This window comes from Scyliorhinus canicula, chromosome 7, assembly GCF_902713615.1.
Source record: "Scyliorhinus canicula chromosome 7, sScyCan1.1, whole genome shotgun sequence".
In the NCBI taxonomy this organism is placed as follows: Eukaryota; Metazoa; Chordata; class Chondrichthyes; order Carcharhiniformes; family Scyliorhinidae; genus Scyliorhinus; species Scyliorhinus canicula.
This window is the reverse complement of record NC_052152.1, coordinates 85,111,399-85,136,197: the sequence shown is the minus strand read 5'-3', so window position 1 is coordinate 85,136,197 and position 24,799 is coordinate 85,111,399. Positions and strand designations below refer to the sequence as shown.

Below are 24,799 nucleotides of genomic sequence, written 5' to 3'. Positions count from 1 at the left end.
CAATATTGCTGACTTAGCATGTTATGGAAGAATGATGAAACAGCAGTTTTTAGCAATGCAGACGTAGCTTTCTCCAATTCAGAATAAATGTTGCTTGCGGTCGAGAGAAAAATAACGCCTTTCAAAGCTAATCTTTTCCACAGAAAACCTGAAATGTTGGGGGTCAGCAAGATAGAAATACCAAGTTGAGAATCTTAACACCTGCAGAAACCAGCTCTGGCAGACCCGATGGGCCGAAAGCCCTCCTTCTGCACTGTAGGAATTCTCTGATTCTGTAAGAATTCTATACAAATTTTAAATAGGTTCAGTAACTAAACATTAAAATGAATGCTCTTGGAAATCTGCAGTACCAAGAGCTCAAAGGCAAGATTCTCCTTTCTTCCTAATGCAATAACAATATTTCATAAAACGTGTGGCTTTGACCGTAATGGCTAACACTATCCTTAAAAAGTGGTTATTTGCTTCAAGTGAGCAATGCTGCTCATTGGATCAGAAACATCAGCAAGACAATATACAAGACAAAGTATATGAAGACATAAAAGATGTCACAATGTAATTGAAAGACAAAGACAGCATCTAGGACCAAAACTGGAGTGAAAATGATCAAAGTTTCACTTCATTTATTTCTCCATTGAAATCCTGGATATGGGTGATGGGAAGGAACAAGACAAAGCTCTATGCCTGGTCAATGGACACAATTTGCAGGTCACAAGAAAACATGCACAACCCACTTCACATAATCTGATTCTACAGCTAAAATAGTCAAATGCCCCCAAAGAAGTAACAACGGGTAGAGAAAGCAGGGCAGAGAGAGAACACAAAAAAAACAAAAAGTCAGAGGCAAAAAAAATGCAGAATCAATGAATGTGCGTGAAAAACAGTGCATCCATCCTGTAACTCAATAGTGTGCAGTGCTCATGAATGATGTAAAGTATGTTCATCAGTGATTTATTTTCCACCAATTACCCAATCGCAAGCATATGCCCTTCAATTCTAGATCTTAGTACTGGAAAGAAAACAAGATGTGAAAAAAATTAAACAAAATGTGTAACTTTTGCTTGTGAGAAAGAAAAGTGTAACTTATCAGATATTAAACTGGGTATGCAATGTTGCAATTAAATGCCTAATAACGTAATGCTTTTAAGGTTTTAACTTGGGGTGCATGTCCATAAATTACTGAAGGCAGCAGGACAGGTAGGTAAAGTGGTTAAGAAGGCAGACGGGATACTTACTTTTATTAGCCGAGACACAGAAGAGACCGGGGAAGTTATGATGGAGCTGTATAAAACACTCATTAGACCATAGCTGGAGTACAGAGAGTGTTCTGGTTGCCACATTATAGGAAAGATGCGATGGTACTGGAGGGAATGCAAAGGAGATTTACCAGGTTATTGCCTGGGCTGGAGCATTTCAGCTATGAAAAAAGGCTGGTCAGGCTGGGGTTGTTTTCCTTGGAGCAGAGAAAGCCGAAGGAGGCATGATCAAGAGGGCAGCACGGTAGCATTGAGGATAGCACAATTGCTTCACAGCTCCAGGGTCCCAGGTTCGATTCCGGCTTGGGTCACTGTCTGTGCGCGGAGTCTGCACATCCTCCCTGTGTGTGCATGGGTTTCCTCCGGGTGCTCCGGTTTCCTCCCACAGTCCAAAGATGTGCAGGTTAGGTGGATTGGCCATGATAAATTGCCCTTCGTGTCCAAAATTGAGTGTTGGGTGGAGTTACTGGATTATGGGGATAGGGTGGAGGTGTTGACCTTGGGTAGGGTGCTCTTTCCAAGAGCCGGTGCAGACTCGATGGGCCGAATAGCCTCCTTCTGCACTGTAAATTCTATGAATCTTCTCTGAACAGTTTTGAATGCAATTATATATTTTCTTCAATAAGGAGACCAATAGTGTACATAGTACTCCAGATGTGGCTTTACTAACTCTTTTTAAATTCCACTCCCCTTGCATTAAATGGCAACATTTCATTTGCTTTCCCAATTACTTTCTACACCTGCATACTAACTTTCTATGATTCACGTACCAAGGCCCCCCAGTACCATCTAGTCTTGCAGTTCTGCTCCATTTCTCAGAGTGTTGTGTGGCTGTAGGAAATTAGACAGATAGGGAGGCGCAAAGCTATGGAAGGATTTGAAAACAAGGCTGAAGGTTTTTAAATCAAGGTGTTACTTGACCAAGGGTCACTGGTGGTCAGCAAGCATATGGATGAGAATTTGACTTGGTGAGAGTTAGGACACAGGCAGAAGAGTTTGCATGAATTCAAGTTTACGAAGGACAGAAGATTGGAAGCAGCCAGGAGTGTATTGGAATAGTCAAGTTGGGAGATAACAAAAGTATGGATGAAAGTTTCAGGAGGAGATGAGCTGAGGCCGGAAATAGTTGATCGTGTTACACAGCTGGAAACCGTCAGTCTTGGTGATGGTGTAAACATGTAGCTGGAAATTAATCACAGGTCAAATATAATGCCAAGATTGTGAACAGTCGCGTTTAGTCTTGGCGCGCAGCACGAGAAGGGGATGGGCGGGTGGCCCAAGAGGGCGAGCGGGTAGGTCATCAGGAGTTAATAGTAACTTTGGACTGGTTCCCTAAGAATCAAGCGTCCACTTAAGGGACAGAGTAAAGTTTATCCACGGAGGGGGATTTTCAGTCATTTTTAAAATTACATAGTGGATCTTTTCTGTCGTTCAAAGTATAAGTTGGCAACAATGTCGTGTTTAGTCAACATTGTTTTTCCATTTTTGTTACAGTAAAAGTCTTAAGAACATGAAATGCTGTTTGATCCTTTCAGTCACTGGAAGTTAACATTTCCTTTAAAAAGTTATCCACCTCAATGGAATCACAAAAGAAATATGTGGCGCATTAAATTGAGGGAACTGAAGGTTGAATTAAGAGAGAGAAGAAACAAACAAAAAGACAGAAATTAAAAATTCAAATTTTAAAAACCTCAAGGAACAAATTATCTGCGGAAGTGAAACTCCACAGTTTTAGTTGTTCCCGGAGGTTGAGTGGCACTGCAGGAACGTAAACCTAGACATTTAAAATGGTTCTTACATTATTGAATGCCAGCCCCAATTTCCTGCAGCAAGTTCAATTTGTTTTAAAACTATATGGAAGCTGAGAGAAAGCTATCGGTTTTGCGATGCTAATGGTGTAGCGGAGCCAATAGTCTCAATTTGTGGAAGTTTGCAACTCTGTGTATTCTCTTCCCCATCACATAATTGCTGGGTGTTTTTAAATAAAACACACGTGTAACAACATGCACATTTAACTTATAGTTATCTTCATAGCAAATTTTGGATCTTTAAAGTTTGTATACGGTGTTGAGCAAGGGTTGAACACAAGAGTCAAACGCTCTGTAAGCAAATTCCAAGTGAAACAGGATCTCAAACAGGTTTTCAATCGCACTGTCAGGCTCATCCTGCTGACAGAATTTTGAAAAGACATGCAACAGAGCTTCCTGTCAGCCAATGCTCTTCCGCTCACTTTTGCAGCATGTGTGAAGCTTACTTGGTGCTGGCCTTTTCCATCACTCTGCATGCAATAAATAAGTTACAGTCATTTTTTTCTGTAGCTATTCATTATAAAAAATATGAATTGTTGCTACAAAATTGTGCCACTCAAGTAACTGAAGCAGGAAACTATAGTGGACTGGTGAAGAGTAATGGAACAGCAGAATAAATGAGAAATTTGTTCTGCAATTATAAATTTTTCAAGCATAAACCAAGTCTTCAAAAGCATTTGTAGTTAATATAATGGATAATAAAACAGTGGAAATACCCCACAAACATTGGAAATCGGAAATATGTATGCTGCAAATACGTCAACAACCGTTCAAGATTTTAATGTTGCAGCTCAAGAGACTTCTGATGAAAAACTCAGCTGTAATATACCTGTACAGTAAACCTTTTCCAGATGCGGAAGTATCTGCTCAGTCGTTTTAGCAATTTATCTCAATAATATATTGAAACAACCTATTTTTAACAAGTAGGTCATTCAACTCAATGAAATAGTGGGGAAGGTGCAAGAGGAAGGTCCTATGAGGCATTCCGCATGTAATAGCAATTCTCATGGGAATCTACCCAGAGAAAGCCACCAAATGATAAAATGTTTGTAAGTTTAGCTACAAGGCTTTGAAAGGTTTCATTGTTCAGGAATTTTTCAATTCACAATGGAACAAGCTCAAAAGTTGGCTCCAGCAGAAATCAATCACTGTGCTCAATCACTCACCTTGCTTAAAACGTTATCGATTCAAGTACAAACGTATTCACATTCCAATGAAATATTATTTTGGTGTGCAATTACAATATACCAAGGAGAGTAATGTTCATTCAAAATAAACATAACTTTATGGCTGATACTAAAATATTCTTTCTGGACCAATGGACCCAATTATCAGCATTAAAATAGTAATATATTTTTAATTAAGTGGATTATTTCAAAGGCTAACCACACAAGAAGCATTTGATTTTCAGTGAAGCTCACATTTGGTTCCTGAGGATTTCCTGAATATAAAATGTTGTTTTTAGAATTTTTTTCTGTATAAAGCATAATTTTGACAATAAGCTTCAAGCATTAGCTTAATGGATTAACTGTTGCCGTGGGACCTTGCTATACACAATTTAGTCATCACATTTGCCTCCATAACAGTGACCACACTTTATAATTAATTGGCTGTAAAATGCTTTGGGGTCGCCCAAGATTTGCTTACATCTCGATAATTAGAGTGTTTCCTAGTGATAATGACTCAGTGGCAGTGGCGTGCAGAGGGGGGGGGGGGGCGACGGTGCGTTGGCCTCGGGCATCCATTGGATGGGGGCATTCAATCAGAGAAAGAAATAAGATAGTAATTTTAAAATTTCAGCGGTGATAAATCAATTTTTGGAGGCTCACCGCACTGCAGAGGCAGTTGTCAGCCCTTTATTCCTTTAACATGGTGTACCCTTTCTGTCTAGAGAAAATGGTGCTTCTCCCCATCCCCTCACACGCATGCGCATGATGTACGTGGTGCAACCATCAAAAGCAATAAGCAGACGTGGCTGTTCGTTCCTGCGTTTCCTCGAGTCATAACTCGTCTTTTCTTCAGCTTTTTGTGCATCTAGATTAGTTCTTTTACCTACTCAGGTCAGTGAATAGCTCTAGAATGGGTGTAACTACGTTTTTTATAGGTTTTTTACTGATATTTAATGAAATATTTACGTGGGATGTAGTAAGAGTGAAGCCTGGATGATCAGAGGACTGCTAGGGCATTTAATCTCGGAATAGGATTCCTTAACATGCTAATATTCGAATACAGATACCACTAATTTGCAAGTCTATGATATAAATTGCACAAAATTATCAGTGGAGAATCAGTGTGAAATAATTTGATACGAAGGAACAAAGAAATGAAATATGGTTTATCCGTCTGCAACTGACCGATTGTTTACCATTTTCTTCCCATTTTCTCATGCGTCTTACAGTTTTTGAGATAGAAAATGAAATGTTACGAGTATTTCGTGTACAACCGAGTGGAGCACAGAACAGGAAAAAAAGGAGGGCCAGAGTCGAAGAAGAGTCCCATCAAAGAGGGGCATTAGATGCATGGATAAAAAGAAGTAAAGAAGAAGTAGGAGAACCTGGAGAAGTAAAAGATGATGTGGGTGCAGAGAAGGATTTTTCTGATACAGATTCAGCTCGGTCAGAACATAATACTCTCTCTCCTCAGTCTCGTTGTCAGGATGATGATCCATGTGAAGAAAATAAAGAAGATTTCAGCATATTTTTGCAAAGAAGCGATTTTGGCTGTTTGAAGAAACCGATTCCAGATCATTTGAAGATGACAATATTACAACATGGCCCTGAAAGATATCAGAATAAAAGTGGTCCATTTGCTGAGAAGGATGGGAGATCATTTTCCAAACAGTGGTTTGATAAAGTTTCCACAAACGGAGAAATTGTGGAGAGAAAATGGTTGTTATACTCTCCATATCGGAAAGCATGCTACTGTTTTGTTTGCTTTTTGTTTTCAAAGGAGCATTTGTCGTCTGTGTCAAACTTTGGAAAGGAAGACGGTTTCTCCACTTGGAGAAAATTAAATCCAAGAATATCTGACCATGAGAAAAGCCCTTCTCATAGAGCTCACATCAGGGAATACCTGAACCTCGTAGTTCGACTCCATCATTCAACTACGATAGATGCTGAACTTCAACAGCAAATGTCTGCTGAAAAGGAAAGATGGAAAGCTATAACTGAACGGATTGTCGAGGTTATATCCTTTCTGGCAAAACAGAATCTGGCCTATCGTGGACATCGAGGAGAAGGAATATCTGGGTTATCAGAGCCAGGGGAGACAGTCAGTGAAAATACAGGAAACTTTCTAGCAACAATCAGACTTTTGGCCAAATATGATGACATCTTAGCAAAACACTTGCAGAGAGGGAAAGAGAAACCAAAAAGTGTCACCTACTTGTCCAACAGAATTCAAAACGAAATAATCAATCTTCTTGGTGAAACTGTCAAGAAAAATATAATTTCCGAAATTAAGGACGCAAAATATTTTAGCATAATGCTGGATTCAACTCCAGATATTGCCCATGAAGATCAGGTTTCTGAAATTCTGCGTTACGTTCATATTGATGAAAACAGAAAAGTAGAAATAAAGGAGACATTTCTGGGATTTTTTCAAGTCAACAAGAAAGATGCAGTCAGCCTGGTAAATAAAATTCAGGAAAAATTGGAAGACGACAAAATTTCCATGAATGACTGTCATGGTCAAACATATGATAACGCAGCAGTTATGGCTGGAGTGAGAGGAGGTGTTCAACAAAAAATTCTTGAAGTTAACCCAAAAGCTGTGTTTGTGAACTGCGAGAACCACAGCCTCAATTTGGCCTGTGTCCATGCAAGTGAGGTGCAACCTGTTGTTGTTACATTTTTTGGTATTCTAGAAAAACTCTTTACTTTTTTTTCCTTCATCTACTTCTCGTTGGGAAGTGTTAAAATCATTTGTCACTCGGACTGTGAAAAGACAGTGTGACACAAGATGGAGTTCCAGCCATGATGCTGTGCCAGTAATCCACGAAGAGTGTGACAACGTTATTGCAAGCCTTCAACACCTGCTGGAAGGAGAATTTTCAAGGGAAACTAAATCTGATGCAGGATCGCTACTGAACTCTATTCTTAAACTTTAATAACTTTATTAAATTTTTGCTACTCAGTTTTATCATCAGTGGAGAAAGTCTGAAAACATTTGCAGGATCCGAAAATGGGGTTCCATGAAGCTTCTTGTGATCTGAGAGGACTTATTCATATCTTGAATTTGAAGAATGACGAAATTATCCACAATGCAATAGATTTAGCCAATGAATATTGTGAAAATTGGGGAATACCAACTGCACGAACAAGGAGAAGAAGAATAATGCCTGGAGAGTCAGCAAGAGATAGTGGACTGACGGCACAAGAAGAAATGAATAGAGTAATGGTAGAGATTGTGAACAGATTAAAAACTGAAATTGAAGACCGCAGTGTCCATCTTCAAAGACTCAGTGACCGATTTTCTTTTCTTCTGAACTTGAATTCAGTAGTGATTGAAGATGAACAAGAAAGAGAGAAATTAAAAAAGGAATGTTCAGACTTTGCAAATTATTATGACAATGATGTGGTTGCAATTCAGTTATATGACAAAATTATTGATTTTGTGATGCTCCTTCGAGCTGGAGGGAATAGAGTTCCCCCTGATCCTAAAGATGCTCTGGAGTCTTTACTGCAGTATGGGAGGGATGTCTTTCCGACGCTGTGTGTTTCATACAGATTACTGCTTACAATCGCATTTTCAGTCGCAAGCTGTGAAAGGTCATTTTCAAAACTGAAATTAATAAAAACATATCTGAGGTCTTCTATGTCACAGGAGCGACTGACCAACCTGGCTTTAATAAGCATCGAAAAAGTATATTCTCACAGCTGATGTAAAAAGTGAAGTAGTTCAGGTGTTTTGTGACAGGAGGTATCATTTGCGGAAAAGAACTTAATAAATTTGATTGATTTATATTAAAATCGAATAAAGCGTTTATTTCATGTTTCATCAGTGTTTATATATTCAAAATGTTTTCCATTCTCATAATATTTCTCAGTATATTAGGCCTTATACGCGAGTCTTTGGGGCATACAATCAAGATTTGCCCCGGGCATCACCAGACCTCTGCACGCCACTGATCAGTGGCCCTGATATTTACTGGGGCAGGGTTTTGAAGCATCAGGAAGGAGCTATGATCAGGAAACCTGGAAAGATGATATAAAAAGATTTCCCTGAATGGCGTAGTTTTTAACTCCCTCGCATACATTTTAAAAAGACATCGCGCACCCAGAAAGTAGCTTGTTCAACAAGCTAGGTTGCCTGTTGAGCTATCATGGAAGGCATGGTTTGGTGGGGGAGGAAGGGGGAGGCAGTGGTCAAAATTAATCATGGCAGAGTTGGTTAGAATCATAGAATCCCTACAGTGCAGAAGGAGGTCTTTCGACCCATTGAGTTTGCACTGGACCTTGGAAAGAGCACCCGACCTATGCCCACACCCCCACCCTATCCCTGTAACCCAGTATCCGCACCTAACCTTTTGGATACTATGGGGAAATTTAGTATGATCAATCCACCTAACTTGTACATTTTTGGACTGTGGGAGGAAACCGGAGCACCCCAAGGAAACCCACGCGGACACGGGAGAAAGTGCAAACTCCACACAGTCACCCGAGGTCGGAATTGAACCCGGGTCCCTGACGCTGTCAGGCAGCAGCACTAACCACTGTGCCACCGTGCCACCCTTAGAATTAGGATGGATTTGACGAAAGATCAAATGGAGTCAAGAGGCCAGAAAATGATGGGATGGTAGAGGGGATTTTGGGAAGAGTAAAAGACCAGGTGTTGGTGATTGGTGATTTTGGTGGGAATCAGAAATAGATCGTGGAAGTGTGTGGGTCATTTTGTTGATTTGACTGGAAAGAAACACTCTTGCTGTTCTTGGTCCAAAAGCAAGTACTTCAATTTTTTTGAACTGATTTTGCATTTATTTGTAAATACACTGCCCGAAAAAAAAAGAAAAAAGGGAAGAAATAAACAGGTATGAATAAATAGGAAACATATATACAGATACGAGGTATATTAACATTGGGCTGCCAGTAGTCAGGTACCACAACCATTTAACTATCTACATGTTGTCCATGGTATTACAACATACCAGGGGTGTGTTTTCGAGGCCACCAAGGCATTTACCCCTGTTGTTGTTTGCCGTGGCCATATCTCTTGAGTTTTTTGTTCTGTTGGTACCCTTTGGTACCTCTGTCCTACTTCCTTTGCACCCTGGGTGGTCCATCTCCAACCCCCCTTTCTTTTCTTCTTCTGTTGTCTGCTTCGGTCCCCCCTCCCTGTTACCCCCTCCCCCCTATTGGTTGTTGGTCACGAACAGGTCCTCCTACAGGTTGTTAAATTTCTTCCACGTGTTGCGGAAGCCTTCCTCTGATGGCGAATTTTATCTTTCCCAATTTGAGGAATATTGCTAGGTCGGACAGCCAGTCTCTGACCTTGGGTGGCGCTGCCGATCTCCAGCTGAGGAGTCTTCGACGGGCGATCAGGGTGGCAAAGGCTAGGGTGTCTGCCCTTCTCCCCATAAAGGGCTGTTCTGATACCCTGAAGACTGCCACTAGTGGACATGGCTTCACCCTCACTCCCACCACCTTGGACATGGCCTCAAAAAAGGTGGCCCAGTATCTGACAAGTCTGGGACATGACCGTAAAATGTGGGTGTGGTTGGCTGGGCCTCCCTGACACCATTCACATTTCTCTTCCATCTCAGGAAAAACCCGCTCATGCGTGCTCTGGTCAAGAGCGTCCTGTGCACTAACATTAGTTGTGTTATGCTCATCCCTGCATTTTTTTCAGGGTTTTCCCTGTGCAGTGCTTTGATCCAGAATCCTCCCCCTATCTCCGAGCCCAGCTGCCCCTCTCACTTTTCCCATGTCTCGTCCAGCTGGGCCCTTACCTCCTAGTTGCCCATACATGTCAATGCAGCTACCGTCCTCTAGTTTGTCCAATGTTAGAAGTTTGTCCAGTGGGGTAGGTCCAGGTAGCTCGGGGAGAGCTGCGGTCTCCTTGCGGAGGAAATTCCTTTGTTGCATCATTCCCTTTCGGGAGCTGGAGCTTGTCCGCAAGTACCCCAGGGTCTCTACTCTGCCACCTACGTATAGGTCCCTGACGGTCAATACCCAGTCATCCCAACTCCATCTTTTCCATTGTTGCAGGGGTGAATATTTGGTTTTTGCAGATGGGGTCCATTGTGGACATTGAATCCAGATTGAAGCGGTGCCCGAATTGACTCTACCACCTCAGCATGCCCCCCACCACCACCCGGCTTCTTGACGACTTGGTCGGGGGAAATGGAAGTGGGGCCGTGGCAAGTACTCGGAGGATTGTTCCTGTGCAAGAGGCCTCATCCGTTCTCACCTTTTCTGCATTAGCTGCCCAGTGACAGAATAGGAGGCAAGTACTTTGATGACTGATTAAATATTTCTTGCCTGCTTTTACCTGCTGAATTTCTCTAGGCTGGGAAACCTGTCTGACTGTACACTCAGAAACGAAGCTTCCTTAAAGGTTTCCAAAGACCGACCCAGATCCTGGCAGCAGATTGATTTTCCACTCCTAATCTTGCCTTTGTTACAACTGGATATGAGTAGATTTGAGGCTAGTTCAGTTAATGCTTCTGATTTTTAACTTGGCAGTCTCCAACACAACCCAAACCTCTCTGTTTTGGGTGGTCAAAATTCACCCATTGTGCCAAACATTAATGTGACCAATAAACAGGTTGATATTGTTACACCTATAAAGAAAGAGTTGCATTTATGAAGCACCCACATAATTACCAAACATCACAACGTGCTTTACAGTCAATTAAATGTTTTTTTGAGGTGTAATCACTGTTTTAATTATCTTGATCCCTTCAGAGACTGAGAACATCAAAAAAGATATTTCAAATCCCAAAGACCAACTTAAAGGAACCTGACAGCAAGATTTCAAGTTTCAGACTCTTACTGTAAGAAATAAACTGAGATCTGAATTGACTAAACATTAATTGGCACACTAAACTACAAGAAAAATATCCTCCCCTTTAACTTTTAACATAACCAAAACCCATGCCACAAATATACTTTGTCCCATTCTCTGCAGAAGAACAGCTTTCACAAGAATCAGGTCAACACCACTCTGGGTCCACATCCCTCCGTTTCGTGAAAGTCATGATGGCGAGTGACCTCTAAAAGGCGCCCCTCTCAGTTTTCAGAGCTTCCACACCAACTTTCAGCAGTAAGGCCCACACCAGCAATTCTTCCCATCCCATGAAAGCACATTGACAGCTTTTGTCAGCTTTGACAAAGAGTCATCGGGCTCGAAACGTTGGCTCTTTTCTCTCCCTGCAGATGCTGCCAGACCTGCTGAGATTTTCCAGCATTGTCCCTATTCTTCCCATCCCAACCTCTCTCAGCCAAGTCAGGACGAATTCTGAGATTGCCATGGGATACACCTCTTCCACCAGACTGGGGTTATAAAAGGTTGGTTTTCTAGCAATGTCACGTGGTTACTGAACATGATCCAAGTTTTCCATAAGCGGGTGTTGGATGGGTTAGTGATTTCATTGGCTGCAGAGAAAGTTTTTGACAGGGTGGAATGGAATTTCTTGGTTTATGTGCTATGGAGATTTGGGCTGGGTGACGAATATGTTAAGTGAATTCAGGTATTGTATCATAGGCCATTGACAGTGCTGCTCATGAATGGCTGTAGATCTCTGAAAATGTTGGTATTCAGGGAGAGACTAGGAAGGGCTGCCCTTGTTGTTTACATTGGCTATAGAGCCTTTGGCAAAGGCCATTAGGCAAGATAATTTTATCCGTGGGCTGTGCTGTGGGGGAAAGCAGCACAAGATCACATTTTATGCTGACGACATGTTACTATTTGTATCAAAGTCAGACATTTCAGTTCCCGCTGTTATTGACATGGCGGGTAGATTTAATACCTTATCCGATTATAATGTTAATTTTAATAAGTCTGAGGCTATGCTGGTGGGAGAATGGAGGGGTAGTTGAGACCACCTCGTCTTGCTAATTTTCCATTTACATGGCCCCCATCGGGGTTTACTCATTACTTACTTATCTTGTAATTATCCCCTTTTTCAAACAACTAAGGCCAATTTTCCTCAATAGATTGGATCTATTAGGGGAGACCTGATTCGTTGGTCCACCCTGCCAGTCTCATGGCTGGGTAGGATCGCAATGATTAAGGTAAATGTTTTGACTAGATTGCTGTATCCCCTGTGGATGTTGCCAATGTAATTGGCTGCTGGGGTCTAAAAGGAAATCAATGGAATGCTCAGTTTGTTTACATGGAATAAAAAGAAGCCTTGTTGAAAGTTCACCAAGTTGCAACTCCCAGGTTCTAAGGGAGGCTAGAGGCTCCTGAATATTGGATTGTACCAATTCTTCGGTTTATAAGGGACTGGGTTAGAAAGACATTTGGCTCGATATTGATGCAAACCAGTCAGTTTTTCCTTTAAAGTTTGTTATTCTACGGGGTCTTGAGGTTGGGTTCTGCTAGGTGCAAAAATACTAGAATTATTAATACTTTAGAATGTGGAGAATGGTCCATCATTGAGAAGTGCGATCTAAACTGACTTCCACTCTTTCCCCCATCCAGGTCAACCCGGACTTCCTAGGTCTTATGGATCATGGATTTGATATTTGAAGAGATAGAAAGCATTTGTATGCTTGGAGAAATGTTTAGCATTGCTTCCTTCTCATCCTTTGAGCAGCTATGCCAACAATTTAACATCCCAAGATTGCAACTTAAGAGACTTTATCATTAACAGAACAACTTTGCGTCCTAACTCTTCTATCTGAAACAGCTAATTAGCAAGTTTTATGACACCTTGTGCTCCAAATCCTCTGTTACTACATTAGGTACCTTGCAGTCTTGGGGAAGAAACTTGGCAACTAAACAATAATGAAGAGATATGGGGTAATATATGGGGTAATAGATTGTGCCCATCGAAATGTGGTATGCAGCATAATGAAGGAGACTCAGTTCAAGATACTGCACCTCTCGCATATCACACCGAGTTTGAGACACGAGTTTGAGACACGGGTTTGATCCTGCTATGTATCTGATGTGCCTAAAGTGTCTGGTGGTCGAGGGTGATTATATACAATTCATTTGGACCTGTATCAAGATTCAATCATATTGGTCTTGTGCAGTTAAGGAGCTTGAAAGGATATTCAGAAGGGCCTTAGAATTTTATTCTTTGTTCCTAATTCAGAGGTTGAGACACAGGTTTGATCCTGCTATGTCCCTGATGTGCCTAAAGTGCCTGGTGGCCGAGGGTGATTATATACAATGCATATGGACCTGTATCAAGATTCAATCATATTGGTCTTGTGTAGTTAAGGAGCTTGAGAGGATATTCAGAAGGGCCTTAGAATTTGATCCTTTGTTCCTCCCAGATAGGATTATTGACATTAATAAAATAAGACTGCATAACATCATAACTTTTGAAGCTTGGAAAATATCCTCTGCTCCTGGATCAGTGACAAATATTTTTCAATTCAAAACTGGCATAAAATAGTAATGGAATGCATTCCTATGGAATTCCTGACGTCTGTACTCCATTCTAAGTCTAATACATTCTGTAAAGCGTGGGACCCCATCTCAAATTCATAGGCACCGCTTTGTCTGACCTGCTCCTGCAAGGTTTACCATTAACTATATTACCAGTCATGATCTCGCTATCATTAGTCCAATGTACAAGTGAAGGCACTAGCTCTTAAGGGCCATTGTTCTGAATTGATTTTTCTTTATTTTGTTTTCAATACATTTAGAGTACCCAATTATTATTTTCGAATTAAGGGCCAATTTAGCATGGCCAATCCAACTACCCTGCACATCTTTAGGTTGTAGGGGTGAAACTCACGCAGATACAGGGAGAATGTGCAAACTCCACACGGACAGTGGCCTGGGCCAGGATCAAACCTGAGTCCTCAGTGCCGTAGGCAGCAGTGCTAACCATTGGGCCAACGTGCCGCCCCCATTGTTTTGAATTAATCCTATCTTTCGCTGGTTTTATGTTTGCAGAAATATTTGTTCTGTTCTGTACCAGTTCGTTTTGAAAATTTCTTGCGTTATCTGTAAAAATTATTAAACGCTCATAGAAATATATTTTTTTTTAAATAGTGCCGTGGCATTTTTCACATCCAACTGAGGGGCAGACCGGAATTCATTTACTGTCCCATCTGAAAGATGTCAGCCCTGACAGTGCAGCACTGCACTGGACTATCAGCCTTGATTCTTGAGCCAAAGTCCTGGAGTGGGACTTGAAGCAAGCAACTCTCAGAGCTATGAATGTTAGCAATTGAGCCACAGCTGACGCATATGGCAATTCAGGTTTATAATGAGCCCCATTAACTGAAACTTGTCTCTTGAGGGTCAGAAATTAGCCAATTGCAGTTCAGCTTTTACAATGTAGGTTCTATCACTTAAATGGACAATTGGATCCTAGCAACTTCAGCAACTGGTAATAATGTGTTTCAGTCCAAAACAAGCATACATAATTACTGCAATGGGATTGTTTTTCAGTGACATGGTGTATGAACTAAAAACCTATTACTGATTCAAGGCATCTTAGAATTCCATGAAGTGCTTGCAGTCTAAAGATTAATAAGAATAAATTCAAAAATACACTAAAGTAAAGTTGCATTTCAGCTCAGAATCTGTTTACAGGTATGAAGAAAGAACTCAATTCAACTTGAAATCAGTCAAACCATTCGGCATTAAAATAAAAACCATTTGTTGTTCAGTAATCTATGAAAAATAACTTGATCTACTTATACCAGTTCAGCCAATTGAAATATATCGCAAAATACAACAGTATTATACATTTCCTGGAGACAGTAATATTAAAATATTTGCAGTTGGTTAATCAACTAAAATGAGAAAAAACAAAAAGACAAGTAATAACAAACCTGAAATAAGAAAGCATCCCCAAGGGAATTGCTGAGACAAAATACATAATCTTTCTTTGGATGTTCAGGCACCGCCTGAACAATACTATTTTCAATCCAAACCATGTGCTTTGGTACACTATTCTGGTCCACTCCTGATCTCCCATCTCCATCATAAAAAAACAAGGTGCAGCCTAAAGTTGAAAAAGGCAATTAATATTCTGAATGAAATTCAATTTACACCAATTAATTCTGTATATCAACTTTGTCTTCGTAACATTCTCAACTAAATGGTAAATTTGAGCATTTTTAAGCACTTTATACTTTTTAGAAGATATGCTTAGAGCTGCCAAGGATCTTTTTGATTCACTTATTTTTCCTCGTAAATGTATTTCCTCCTCTCATGAAGGTGGGAATTTCTTGCTGGAATACCCTCCAGTAACTCATCTAAAATGACCATTATTCAGGCACCAGCCTCAAAGGTGAATAGTTGTAGAATTTAACAAGGTGAACAATGCAGCTAAGCCTAACACAGTCCTTATTGCAAGAGGTGCATTCCATCTCTGGATGGTAAGCAGGAACCTGAACTCTGGCTGGTTTTGCCCACAGTCCAAAGGCATCAAGTCTTGCTGCAGCTTTTGACAGTGCCTCAGTTGAGATCAGCTTCATTGTGCTATTCAACTTGCTGATTTACACAGGAAGATTTTAACTCAGTCCAACTGATAGGAACAGGTCGGACACATAGTTAAAATAGCAGGTACAAGTTTTCCAATATGTTCTGGATGCCTACCCATTGCTTTTACTTCAACCATGCATTTTTTTTTGCTTTGGTAGAGCCACACACCATGTGCAGACAAGAGTCTTGTGGATACATTAAATCAGGGCCCTACAGTGCAATTTTGACCTCAATTTAATTTCAAGTAAAAAGTGAAGCCCAGTGACTGACCCACCCAAATCAACCTGGTCAGACCAATGTCACTGAGCCACTGAAGCTGTGGTCTGGATTTGAGCTCTTCTGGCCCTGTTCCTGCATGCCTCCAGGTTTTAATGCTGCATCTGGCACTGATCGGCAGATAACAATGCATCAAATGAGCACAACATCTAAACACTAACAAGACACCCGTCTGTAGAATGTGACCCAGTGCTGCCAAAATCCAGGCCATTAGATCAGCAGCATTCAAGAATGGATTGGAAATGGAGAGGTGGGGTGTGCACAACCTTTTTTCTAGCTGCCTATCTGTACCACTGGAGAACTTAAAGGAGTGGTTATTTGAGAACAGGACCCATTTGTCCTCTGTTTTGCCAGGAACATTTCCAAATCACTTTCTTCTCAGTTTTATGACCTCATCACCCTTAGTAAACCTTCTGGTGGTTTATAGTGGATAAACTACTAGGAACTCAGGGGCAGCAATAGTACTCAGCACCAGCTGCACCCATCAAAAGACAGAAGTGAGAACCGCTCATCCCATTACACATCACGCATGTTCCAAGTGTCTCTTCCCTGGATTTATCTGACTCAGAAGGCTATGGTTCCTCAAACCACTTGCCTCAGACCTCTGCAGCCTCTTATAATAGGATCTGCTGTCTACTTAATCGGGGAGGATATTTAGCTCGTGACTGTTAAAGTTATCACAGCCCTGCTTTGCCACTGTTGGCTTTCAATCTGTTCCAGGGGTTATGTCATCAGTTGCAATTTTGTGTGCAGTTCACAACTGTGAGAAAGAGGTACACAGATGCTCAATGGCACATCACCTTCCCTGTGTGCTTCAACTGCTTCTGGAACAGTGTGGCCTTGCTAATTTGCTTGCACCATGAGGGTTGAAAGGATGGCAAAGGACCAAACTTTCCGTAATCCCAAAAAAGGGCAACTTCCTCACAGTATTGCTATTCCCATGGGACTGGAGACCATAGTTTTCCCACTGTAGAGAAGAGCAGACTACAGCAGATGAGTGACTACTTGAAAACCTTATCTAATTGGTTCACCAGTCAATGGTGCCTTTTATGTAATAGAATGTCTTAAGTTTCTCCAAAGTAGAATCCAGACCCTGGATGGCAGTATTTAAGCTTCTCCAAACTCTGTAAAGGCTGGTGACATTGATTATTTTAGTTAGGGCTTGGTGCAGCAGCCTGTGAGATAAACATGCTCTCCAGAGTGCTGATGCCATCATAAAGGCTGGCAGCCGAATCCTCCAGACTATAACATTGAAACACCTTAGCATACTTCCATCTACTTGTCAGAGACAGCTGTATTCTTCTCACAGCTAAACCCATGAAGTCTATATTTTTGTTGGACTTAGCAGATATAGAAGAGGACCCTTGCTCTTCAGTGAGTTATCTTCTGAGCTCTCCCACAATCCAAATTCACTTGCTTCTCACTGATGCTGGTTGTTTCCCCATTTGTTGACCCTTCTATCTCACTACCCAAGGGAAAACATAACAAGTGCCACTGAGAGAAATGAACAGTCTCCATTTGCTATTTGTACCATCTGCTGGTAATCTCCTTCGGGATAGTGCCGCGAATGTGGGGAATTTAAGATATATAGTGTTATATGTAACTGGTGGAGTAATGGTTAAAATCCTGGGTTTGTATGTGTATGTGACTGCTGCAGTAATGTTTTTTAAAATGCTGGTTTAAAAGAAAGACAGATACTTGGGCTGCAAAACATGCAATTAAGATGCCGTAAAAGGTCATAGTGAGTCGAATGGAAGTACCTCCTCGAGGTACTGGAATGGTTTGGGCTAAGAGCGGGATTCACCGACTGAGTGAGATTCTTCTACAATGCTCCCAAGGCGAGCGTTCGAACCAACACCACCAGTTCTGAATACTTCCATTCAGAATTCCCAAACCAACACTGCAACGGAGGGAAATCAAAGGTGGCTTGGCATTACCAAACCTGCAGTACTACCACTGGGCAGCAATGGTAGAAAGAGCGACGGGGTGGGTAAGCAAACCCAACTCAGATTGGTACAGATGGAGGAGGCCTCCAGCAAGGGAATGACCCACCGGGCCTTGGCTACAGCAGCACTCCCATCCCCCTCGGCAAAATACACATCAAGCCCAGTGGTAGCAGCTACACTGAAAACGTGGGCCCGATGAAGACAGCACTTTGGACTGACTAGGATGTCCCCCATGGCTCCCATCTGCGGCAATCATTAATTCCCCCCCCCCGCCATGATAGACACTACCTTTAGGAAACAGGAGACGGGATGGGGGCACACTGTCAGTTAGGGACTTTTATGTAGGGCACAGACTAGCGACACTGGACGAACTTACAGACGAGTGGGTCCAGGAAATGAGACACCTGCAAATAAAGCACTTCCTCCGCAAAGAGACAGTAGGGTACCCCAGCACACCAGAAACTACACTCTAAGAGGATCTGATAAGCACAGACAGTAAAGAAGGGAGACTATGTGGGAAAATGTATGGACAGCTACTGGACAGAGCCCGAACACCACTGGACGAGACCAGACAGAAATGGGAGGATGAACTGGGGACTCTGGAGCGAAACACTAAGCAGAGATAATCCTTTGCCTCATGCAGCTCAAAGTGGTGCACAGAACACACCTGACCAGAACCCGAATGAGCAGGTTCTTCCTAGAGTTGGAGGACAAATGTGAACGGTGCCAGAGGGGCCCAGCCAACCACACCCACATGTTCTGGGCTTGTCCCAAACTTGCGGAGTTCTGGACAGCCTTCCCCAAGGCAATGTCCAAGGTTGTGAGGGTGAAGCCATGCCCAAATGTGGCATTCTTCAGGGTATCAGAGCAGCCAGAGCTACACATGGAAAAGAGGGCCGACACCCTAGCTTTCGCTTCCCTAATCGCACACCGAAAAATCCTGCTCAGCTGGCGATCAGCAGCACCATCCACAGCTGCTGACCTTTTGAAATTTCTCCACCTGGAGAAGATTAAGTGCACCATCCGAGGGTCGGAGGAAGGCTTCCTGAACACATGGGGGCAGTTTGACAACCTGTTCCAGAAGCTGTTCGAGGCCAGCCACAATGTGTAAGGTGGGGAAACGGGAAAGATAGAAAGAAAAGGGAGAGGAAAAAGAAAAATAAAGACAGAGGGGGCACCATAGGAACGCACAATCCGGGGGGAGGGGGGAGGAGGAGAAGAGGCTTAAGAGACACAATAGGGGACAACGTGGGAGGGAGGGGGCAACCCACCCACCCCAATCACAGAGGAAACACAGCTGAAGTTTATGGGGGAAAAAAAAGAAAGGGCGGAGGAAGGGGAGAGAAAGTGGAGGGGAGGGAGGGAACCTCCCATCCACCCAAAAGAATGACCAGGTGGGACACAAGGGGTTGGTGAGAGGGGGGCATGGAGCACACACCGAGCCAGAGGATGGCAGAATGTAAATAGGGGAAATTAAGGAAAGTACAAGACAAACCTTTCAGTATAATACAGTAAATAAACACGGCCAACAATGTACATAACCGTTCATAAATTTTGAAAATGCCAACAAAAAGTTTTTTTTTTTTAAAGTAAAAGGTCATAATTCTTTCCAACCATGTATACTGTTTACAGAAATAGGGCTAATGAAATTTTGTTTATAGAAAGGAGATTCCCTGGGGAGTAGATAATTAGAGGCATTCAGCGGAATTCTCAGCTCCTGAGACAAAGTGTTGACACCGGGGCAGGATGCATTTTCTGCGACAGCAAAACTGCCGCTGTACCTGGACCAATTCACCGATGGTCGAGGGGCTAAGCACTGGCACCATGTGGAACACGATTGATTCCAATGGAAAACGGCATCTGATTTGCTGGGGTAAGATTGGCACTCGAGAGGCTGACAAGCAGTAGCCACATATTAGCACTCCCCTCACAAGCTCATCCCAGCTAACAAGATGGCACTGGTTGCGCTGGAGCGTGCAAATCCCTTGATGGGTTTGCTGGGGCCAGGAGGTACTAGGGAGATGGCCTGGCGTGGCACCCATACAACCCGTGGCGCCAAGATCACAATGGGCAATCAGCAGCATGCGCAACCATATGGCTGTTTGGAGACTGCGGCAATGGCGTTCCATGTCCATCCACCTCGACCCCACAGCCCACCTCCTGGCTACCCCTGGCCCTGGTAGAAGTCCCTCAGCCAGCGGCACAACTGTGAGCACACTATGGCATTGTCGGACTTTACATGCCCCCTCTCTCGCCCTCATCAGCCACGGCCCACTTTTCATGATTTTTAAAAGCACAAGTGAACCTCGACGTCGGGAATTCCCCCTGGTGAAGGCGGAGGATCAAGGAGGCCCCCGAGTATATTGGATCAGGTCTACTAATGATATATGATATGCCAACGGCGTGCACCGTGAGTGTGGAGTAGAACACATTGCGCCGCTGTTGAGGCACCAGTGATTGGATTTGGTGCGAACTCGCGCTCGCAATGATGTAGGCGTCAAAACTGATTCTGCGCTCAATCACCTTTCCCGACTTCAGCGTCGACCAATGGAGAATCCCGCCCATTTTGTTTATCCTTAATAAGAGGGTCATAACCCAGTTATTGGGATTGAGATTATGTAGTTAATGGGAGGACCAGGGTTGAAGCAGTCATGTGTGGTGTTTTCAGTTTTATTTTTTGGCTGGAAAGCAAGCCGAGAAGCAGTTTCTGAAGAATACAGCCAGTGATTCTACAGTATTCTGACAGGGTGTCATGTCTCTCTCATAAATCAGTCTCAAAAGATCTCTATCCAATCTTTAGCAAGTAATCCTGCGTTTGCTGTCTCTGGTTAAAAGTGGGTTTTGACCAGAGATGGGTTTGTTTGCTTGGAAATGAAAAAAATAGCAGTTAGTGTTTCATTTTAGTGTTAAGCATGGTTTAACTGGTAACAATTTCTTGTATGTGTTCAAGTTAGTTTAATCCGGTGTTCGTAATAAAGTTCTTTTTAATATACCAAATCCCTATTTGTGGGTGGAGTCACTCCAGAGTGAAGTATCCTTACCTCAGTCTTACAAATTAAATAAAATGTTCGGGTCTGGTCCAAGATCCTAAAAGTAGGAGTGAAATCTAATGCTGTTGCAGTGCTTAAATGGCTGCAACAGCAAGAAGCTCCAGGGCAGCTATTCTAAATACTTTGAAATAGCGGAAGATGTCAAAAGTTGTTTCATCAGGGGCAGCACGGTGGCGCAGTAGTTCGTACTGCTCCCTTATGACGCTGAGGACCCGGGTTCGATCCCGGCCCCAGGTCACTGTCCATGTGGAGTTTGTGGAGTTTGCACATTCTCCCCATGTCTGCATGGGTCTCAACCCCATAGCCCAAAAATGTGCAGGGTAGGTGGATTGGCCATACTAAATTGCCCCTTAATTGGAAAAAAAATGAATTGGGTACATTACATTGAAAAAAAATTTTTTTCATCAAGCCACAAAAATTCCCAAGTTTGCAGCAGGAATCCTATTGATGAAATAAAAAAAGGAAATCTAGGATCTTCGGCCTGAGGGAAGGAAATTCACAAAGTTCATAATAAAGAGGACAAGTATAACTACAGATAAACTTGAGGAAATCACAGCCACTCTATCAATTTATATTATCCATTCCTGTTGATGAACCATGTCCATTGCAAAAGCAATAAATGAAATTCCTCTGCGAAATAAGGAATGTTACCTTCAATATAACAATTCAATTGACTTGTGACAAAGGTGCCATCAACTGTTGTACCAGTGTGGACCTGTTAGTCAAACGACCTGTTCCTGTGCTGCAAATACAATGCAAGTAGAACTTGAGTACTTGACACTGACTGATTGTGATAGATAGATGGTCTTGGCAGTACAGTGGTTCGGTTTGATATAGACTCCAGATCTGTTGCTGCCATAACAGTATGAACATCTTTCAGGGGAAATATAATTTTCTGATGCACTGGCAGCTTCACAAGTTTAGATGGGTTCTGGGTTGACATAATGGTGAAGTGGGTATCTGTGGGTTAATGCCAAATGGCACCGATGCTGCCATACACCAAAGAATATCAAAACCGCACAAGGGAAAAGGCATAGTTGAAGGTGAAGGAACGGTGAGGATCTAGAAAACACAAATTCAAAGTTTCTACTTCATCAGCGAGGATTCAACTATTCTGTAAGTTGAACTTTAGATAATGTCATGCCATAGGCTTTCATAGTAATGATTTCAATCGGCAAAAAAAGCTTTATACAGTAGTGGCCACCATCAATCACTTTCAGATTGCCAACATCTCCAGCAACCTGCAAGAGCACTTTCCTAGAGGCATTGTTTAATGGGAGAGGTGACCAACATTGTGGAAGGAAAGTCATGTTGGATGTTGTACATGTTTTTTGCCATTTGCTGGCTGAGGGCAGATTTTAGACAGGGATCGAAGAGTAAGGATGGGGGGGAAATTGTAAAACCATTCAAAATAAACAGACATTGTGCACTAAACTTCTCCATTACATTTCCCATGGTTTTCTGTCTCCATTACATTCAAAAATAGGTGTTAAGCTGAGGATAATGCAACCGATGATCTTGTATAAGTTGATAATTAATTCATTTTTAAAGAATGTAGTACATTAAATGAAGAGAAAGTGGTGGAAAGCAAGCATTTATTTCACAAAGCTGATACTAAAATATCTACAACAATAAATAGCATGACTAGCAAGCAGCACTTAACTCCATTTCATTGGTACGGTTTAAGGTACTGAGTTTTCTGAAACAAAATAAAGATCAAAATGTACCTTTTAATGATACCCAATAATATTTCCATTTTCTTCGTGTGGCCAATTCCACTTTTTTATTTTTCTTGTGGACTAAAAAGTTCTTCACAGCAAGTGAGCCTGCTTTTCGAACAGTCCCTTGGTCTGTAGTTTGGCTATCTGACTGTCCTGGGGAGCTGAGGGTACCACTGCTTTGTTCATCACTCAAAGCTGACTCTGCTTCTTCTGGATTTTCTGTGCCGATGACATTTGACTCCAATGTACATCTAAAATTTTCATACACCCCTTGCCGAAGTGCATCTCCTGTTGCGCCAATCTCACTATACATTAGCCCACGATTAAAAGTGGGTGGATGACATGTTGAACTGGTAATATTGGAATAGCGGGAAAGATGGTCATTGTCTGTCATCGCACCATCAATACCACTATCTGCACATTCACTTCCATCTCCTGTTGTAACATCCTACACAGAAACACAGAAATTTACTACTATGGCTGGTTGGATGATTCCGCCAAAGCATCGATATGAAACAAAATAATAATCCACATACAAATTGTAGCAATTACAAGTTCAATTATATTTATTTTATCCTCCACTCATTTACAATGTTTGAAAATTACTTCAGCAGTCTATTCTCAAGCTTATGAAAAATCCTTTATTCTTTCTTGAGCACAGTAATTTGGACAATATTTTTAGCACTGCTGCCTTACGGTGCAGAGGACTCGGGTTCAATCACGGGGAGTTTGCACATTCTCCCAGGATCTGTGTGGGTCTCACCCCCACAACCCAAAGATGTGCAGGATGTGTGAATTGGTCACGCTAAATTGCCCCTTAATTGAAAAAAAAAGAATTGGGTACTCTTTATTTTTTTTTAATTATTATTTTAATAATATTTGTAAAAGCTATCCCTCCTCAACTATTTTAGTTATTTACTTTAACTGTTCCCATTTACCGTCCCAGGTTACGCACCATGGAAACAAGCATAGTTCAGATGGGTGGCATGGTAGCACAGTGGTTAGCACTGTTGCTTCACAGCCCCAGTGTCCCCCAGTGTTCCCGGTTTGGGTCACTGTCTGTGCGGAAGCCTGCACATTCTTCCCGTTTCCACGTGGGTTTACTCCGGATGTTCCGGTTTCCTCCCACAAGTCCCGAAAGACGTGCTGTTAGATCATTTGAACATTCTGAATTCTCTCTGTAAACCCGAACAGGCACCCGAATGTGGCAACTAGGGATTTTTACAGTAACTTCATTGCAGTGTTAGTGTAAGTCTACTTGTGACAATAATAAAGATTATTTTAAAAACTGGTGCAATTTTCAGCCAATATCTGCACAGATGCACTTTTTAACCAAAATTATTGGAAAGTAATCAGGAGTGAAAACTCAATTTTCCCTTCCATAGCCAGATGAAGTGAGCAAAACTGCAGATTATTTCACCATACAATATACTATTTACATATTTATATTGATTCACTATCCCATCTGTTGGCTCTTTACATCGTCATATTGACAGTCATCCAGATTCGAAACATTAGCTCCCTTCTCTCTCCACATATGCTATCAGACCCGAGATTGTCCAGTAGTGCAGAGGCAAGAAAATCCGTGCCTACGTGGGTTTCCTCAGGGTGCTCCGGTTTCCTCCCACAGTCCAAAGATGTATGGGTTAGGTGGATTTGGCCATGCTAAATTGCCCCTAATGTCCAAAAGTTTACGTGGGATTACTGGGTTACGGAGTTAGGATCGGGACACAGGCTTAAGTAAGGGTACACTTTCCAAGGTTCAATGTAGTACAGTGGGCCGAATGGCCTCCTTCTGTACTGTAGAGATTTTATGGTTCTATGATCAGGCAAAATGTTCCAAATGTCGGTCATTTATCCAGGGAGTAGTATGGAGACAAAGACAGACAAATACTCATGTCAAATATTTTTAATTGTAAAGATTTTTGACTGCTGGCGTAGAATAGAGACACATTGAACTAAGAATGGTTCAAATTAAGTGCAGCAGCAATGATCTCTTGCTGGTGTCTTTGAAAAGGACATGATTTTCTTCAGATTGCGGATTAGATTTCAGGATAAATGAATGATGCCTGCTGTATGTGGTATACCTGGAGGTTTTTCAAACAAGGTTCAAAGCGAACCTTCAGC

At 42.1% G+C, this 24,799-nt stretch overlaps 1 protein-coding gene across 6 annotated transcripts in view; it reads right to left on the bottom strand.

Moving 5' to 3' along the window:
* Nucleotides 1–24,799, bottom strand: part of LOC119969104 (T-lymphoma invasion and metastasis-inducing protein 1-like) — a 420,850-nt gene that overhangs the window by 255,167 nt on the left and 140,884 nt on the right. For all 6 annotated transcript variants that reach the window (XM_038802310.1, XM_038802316.1, XM_038802313.1 and 3 more), the window contains 2 exons: nt 22,679–23,120; nt 15,025–15,197 (listed from right to left, as the gene is read on the bottom strand). In XM_038802310.1, coding sequence (XP_038658238.1) covers nt 15,025–15,197; nt 22,679–23,120 — 615 coding nt within the window. The remainder of the gene's footprint in view (nt 1–15,024; nt 15,198–22,678; nt 23,121–24,799) is intronic.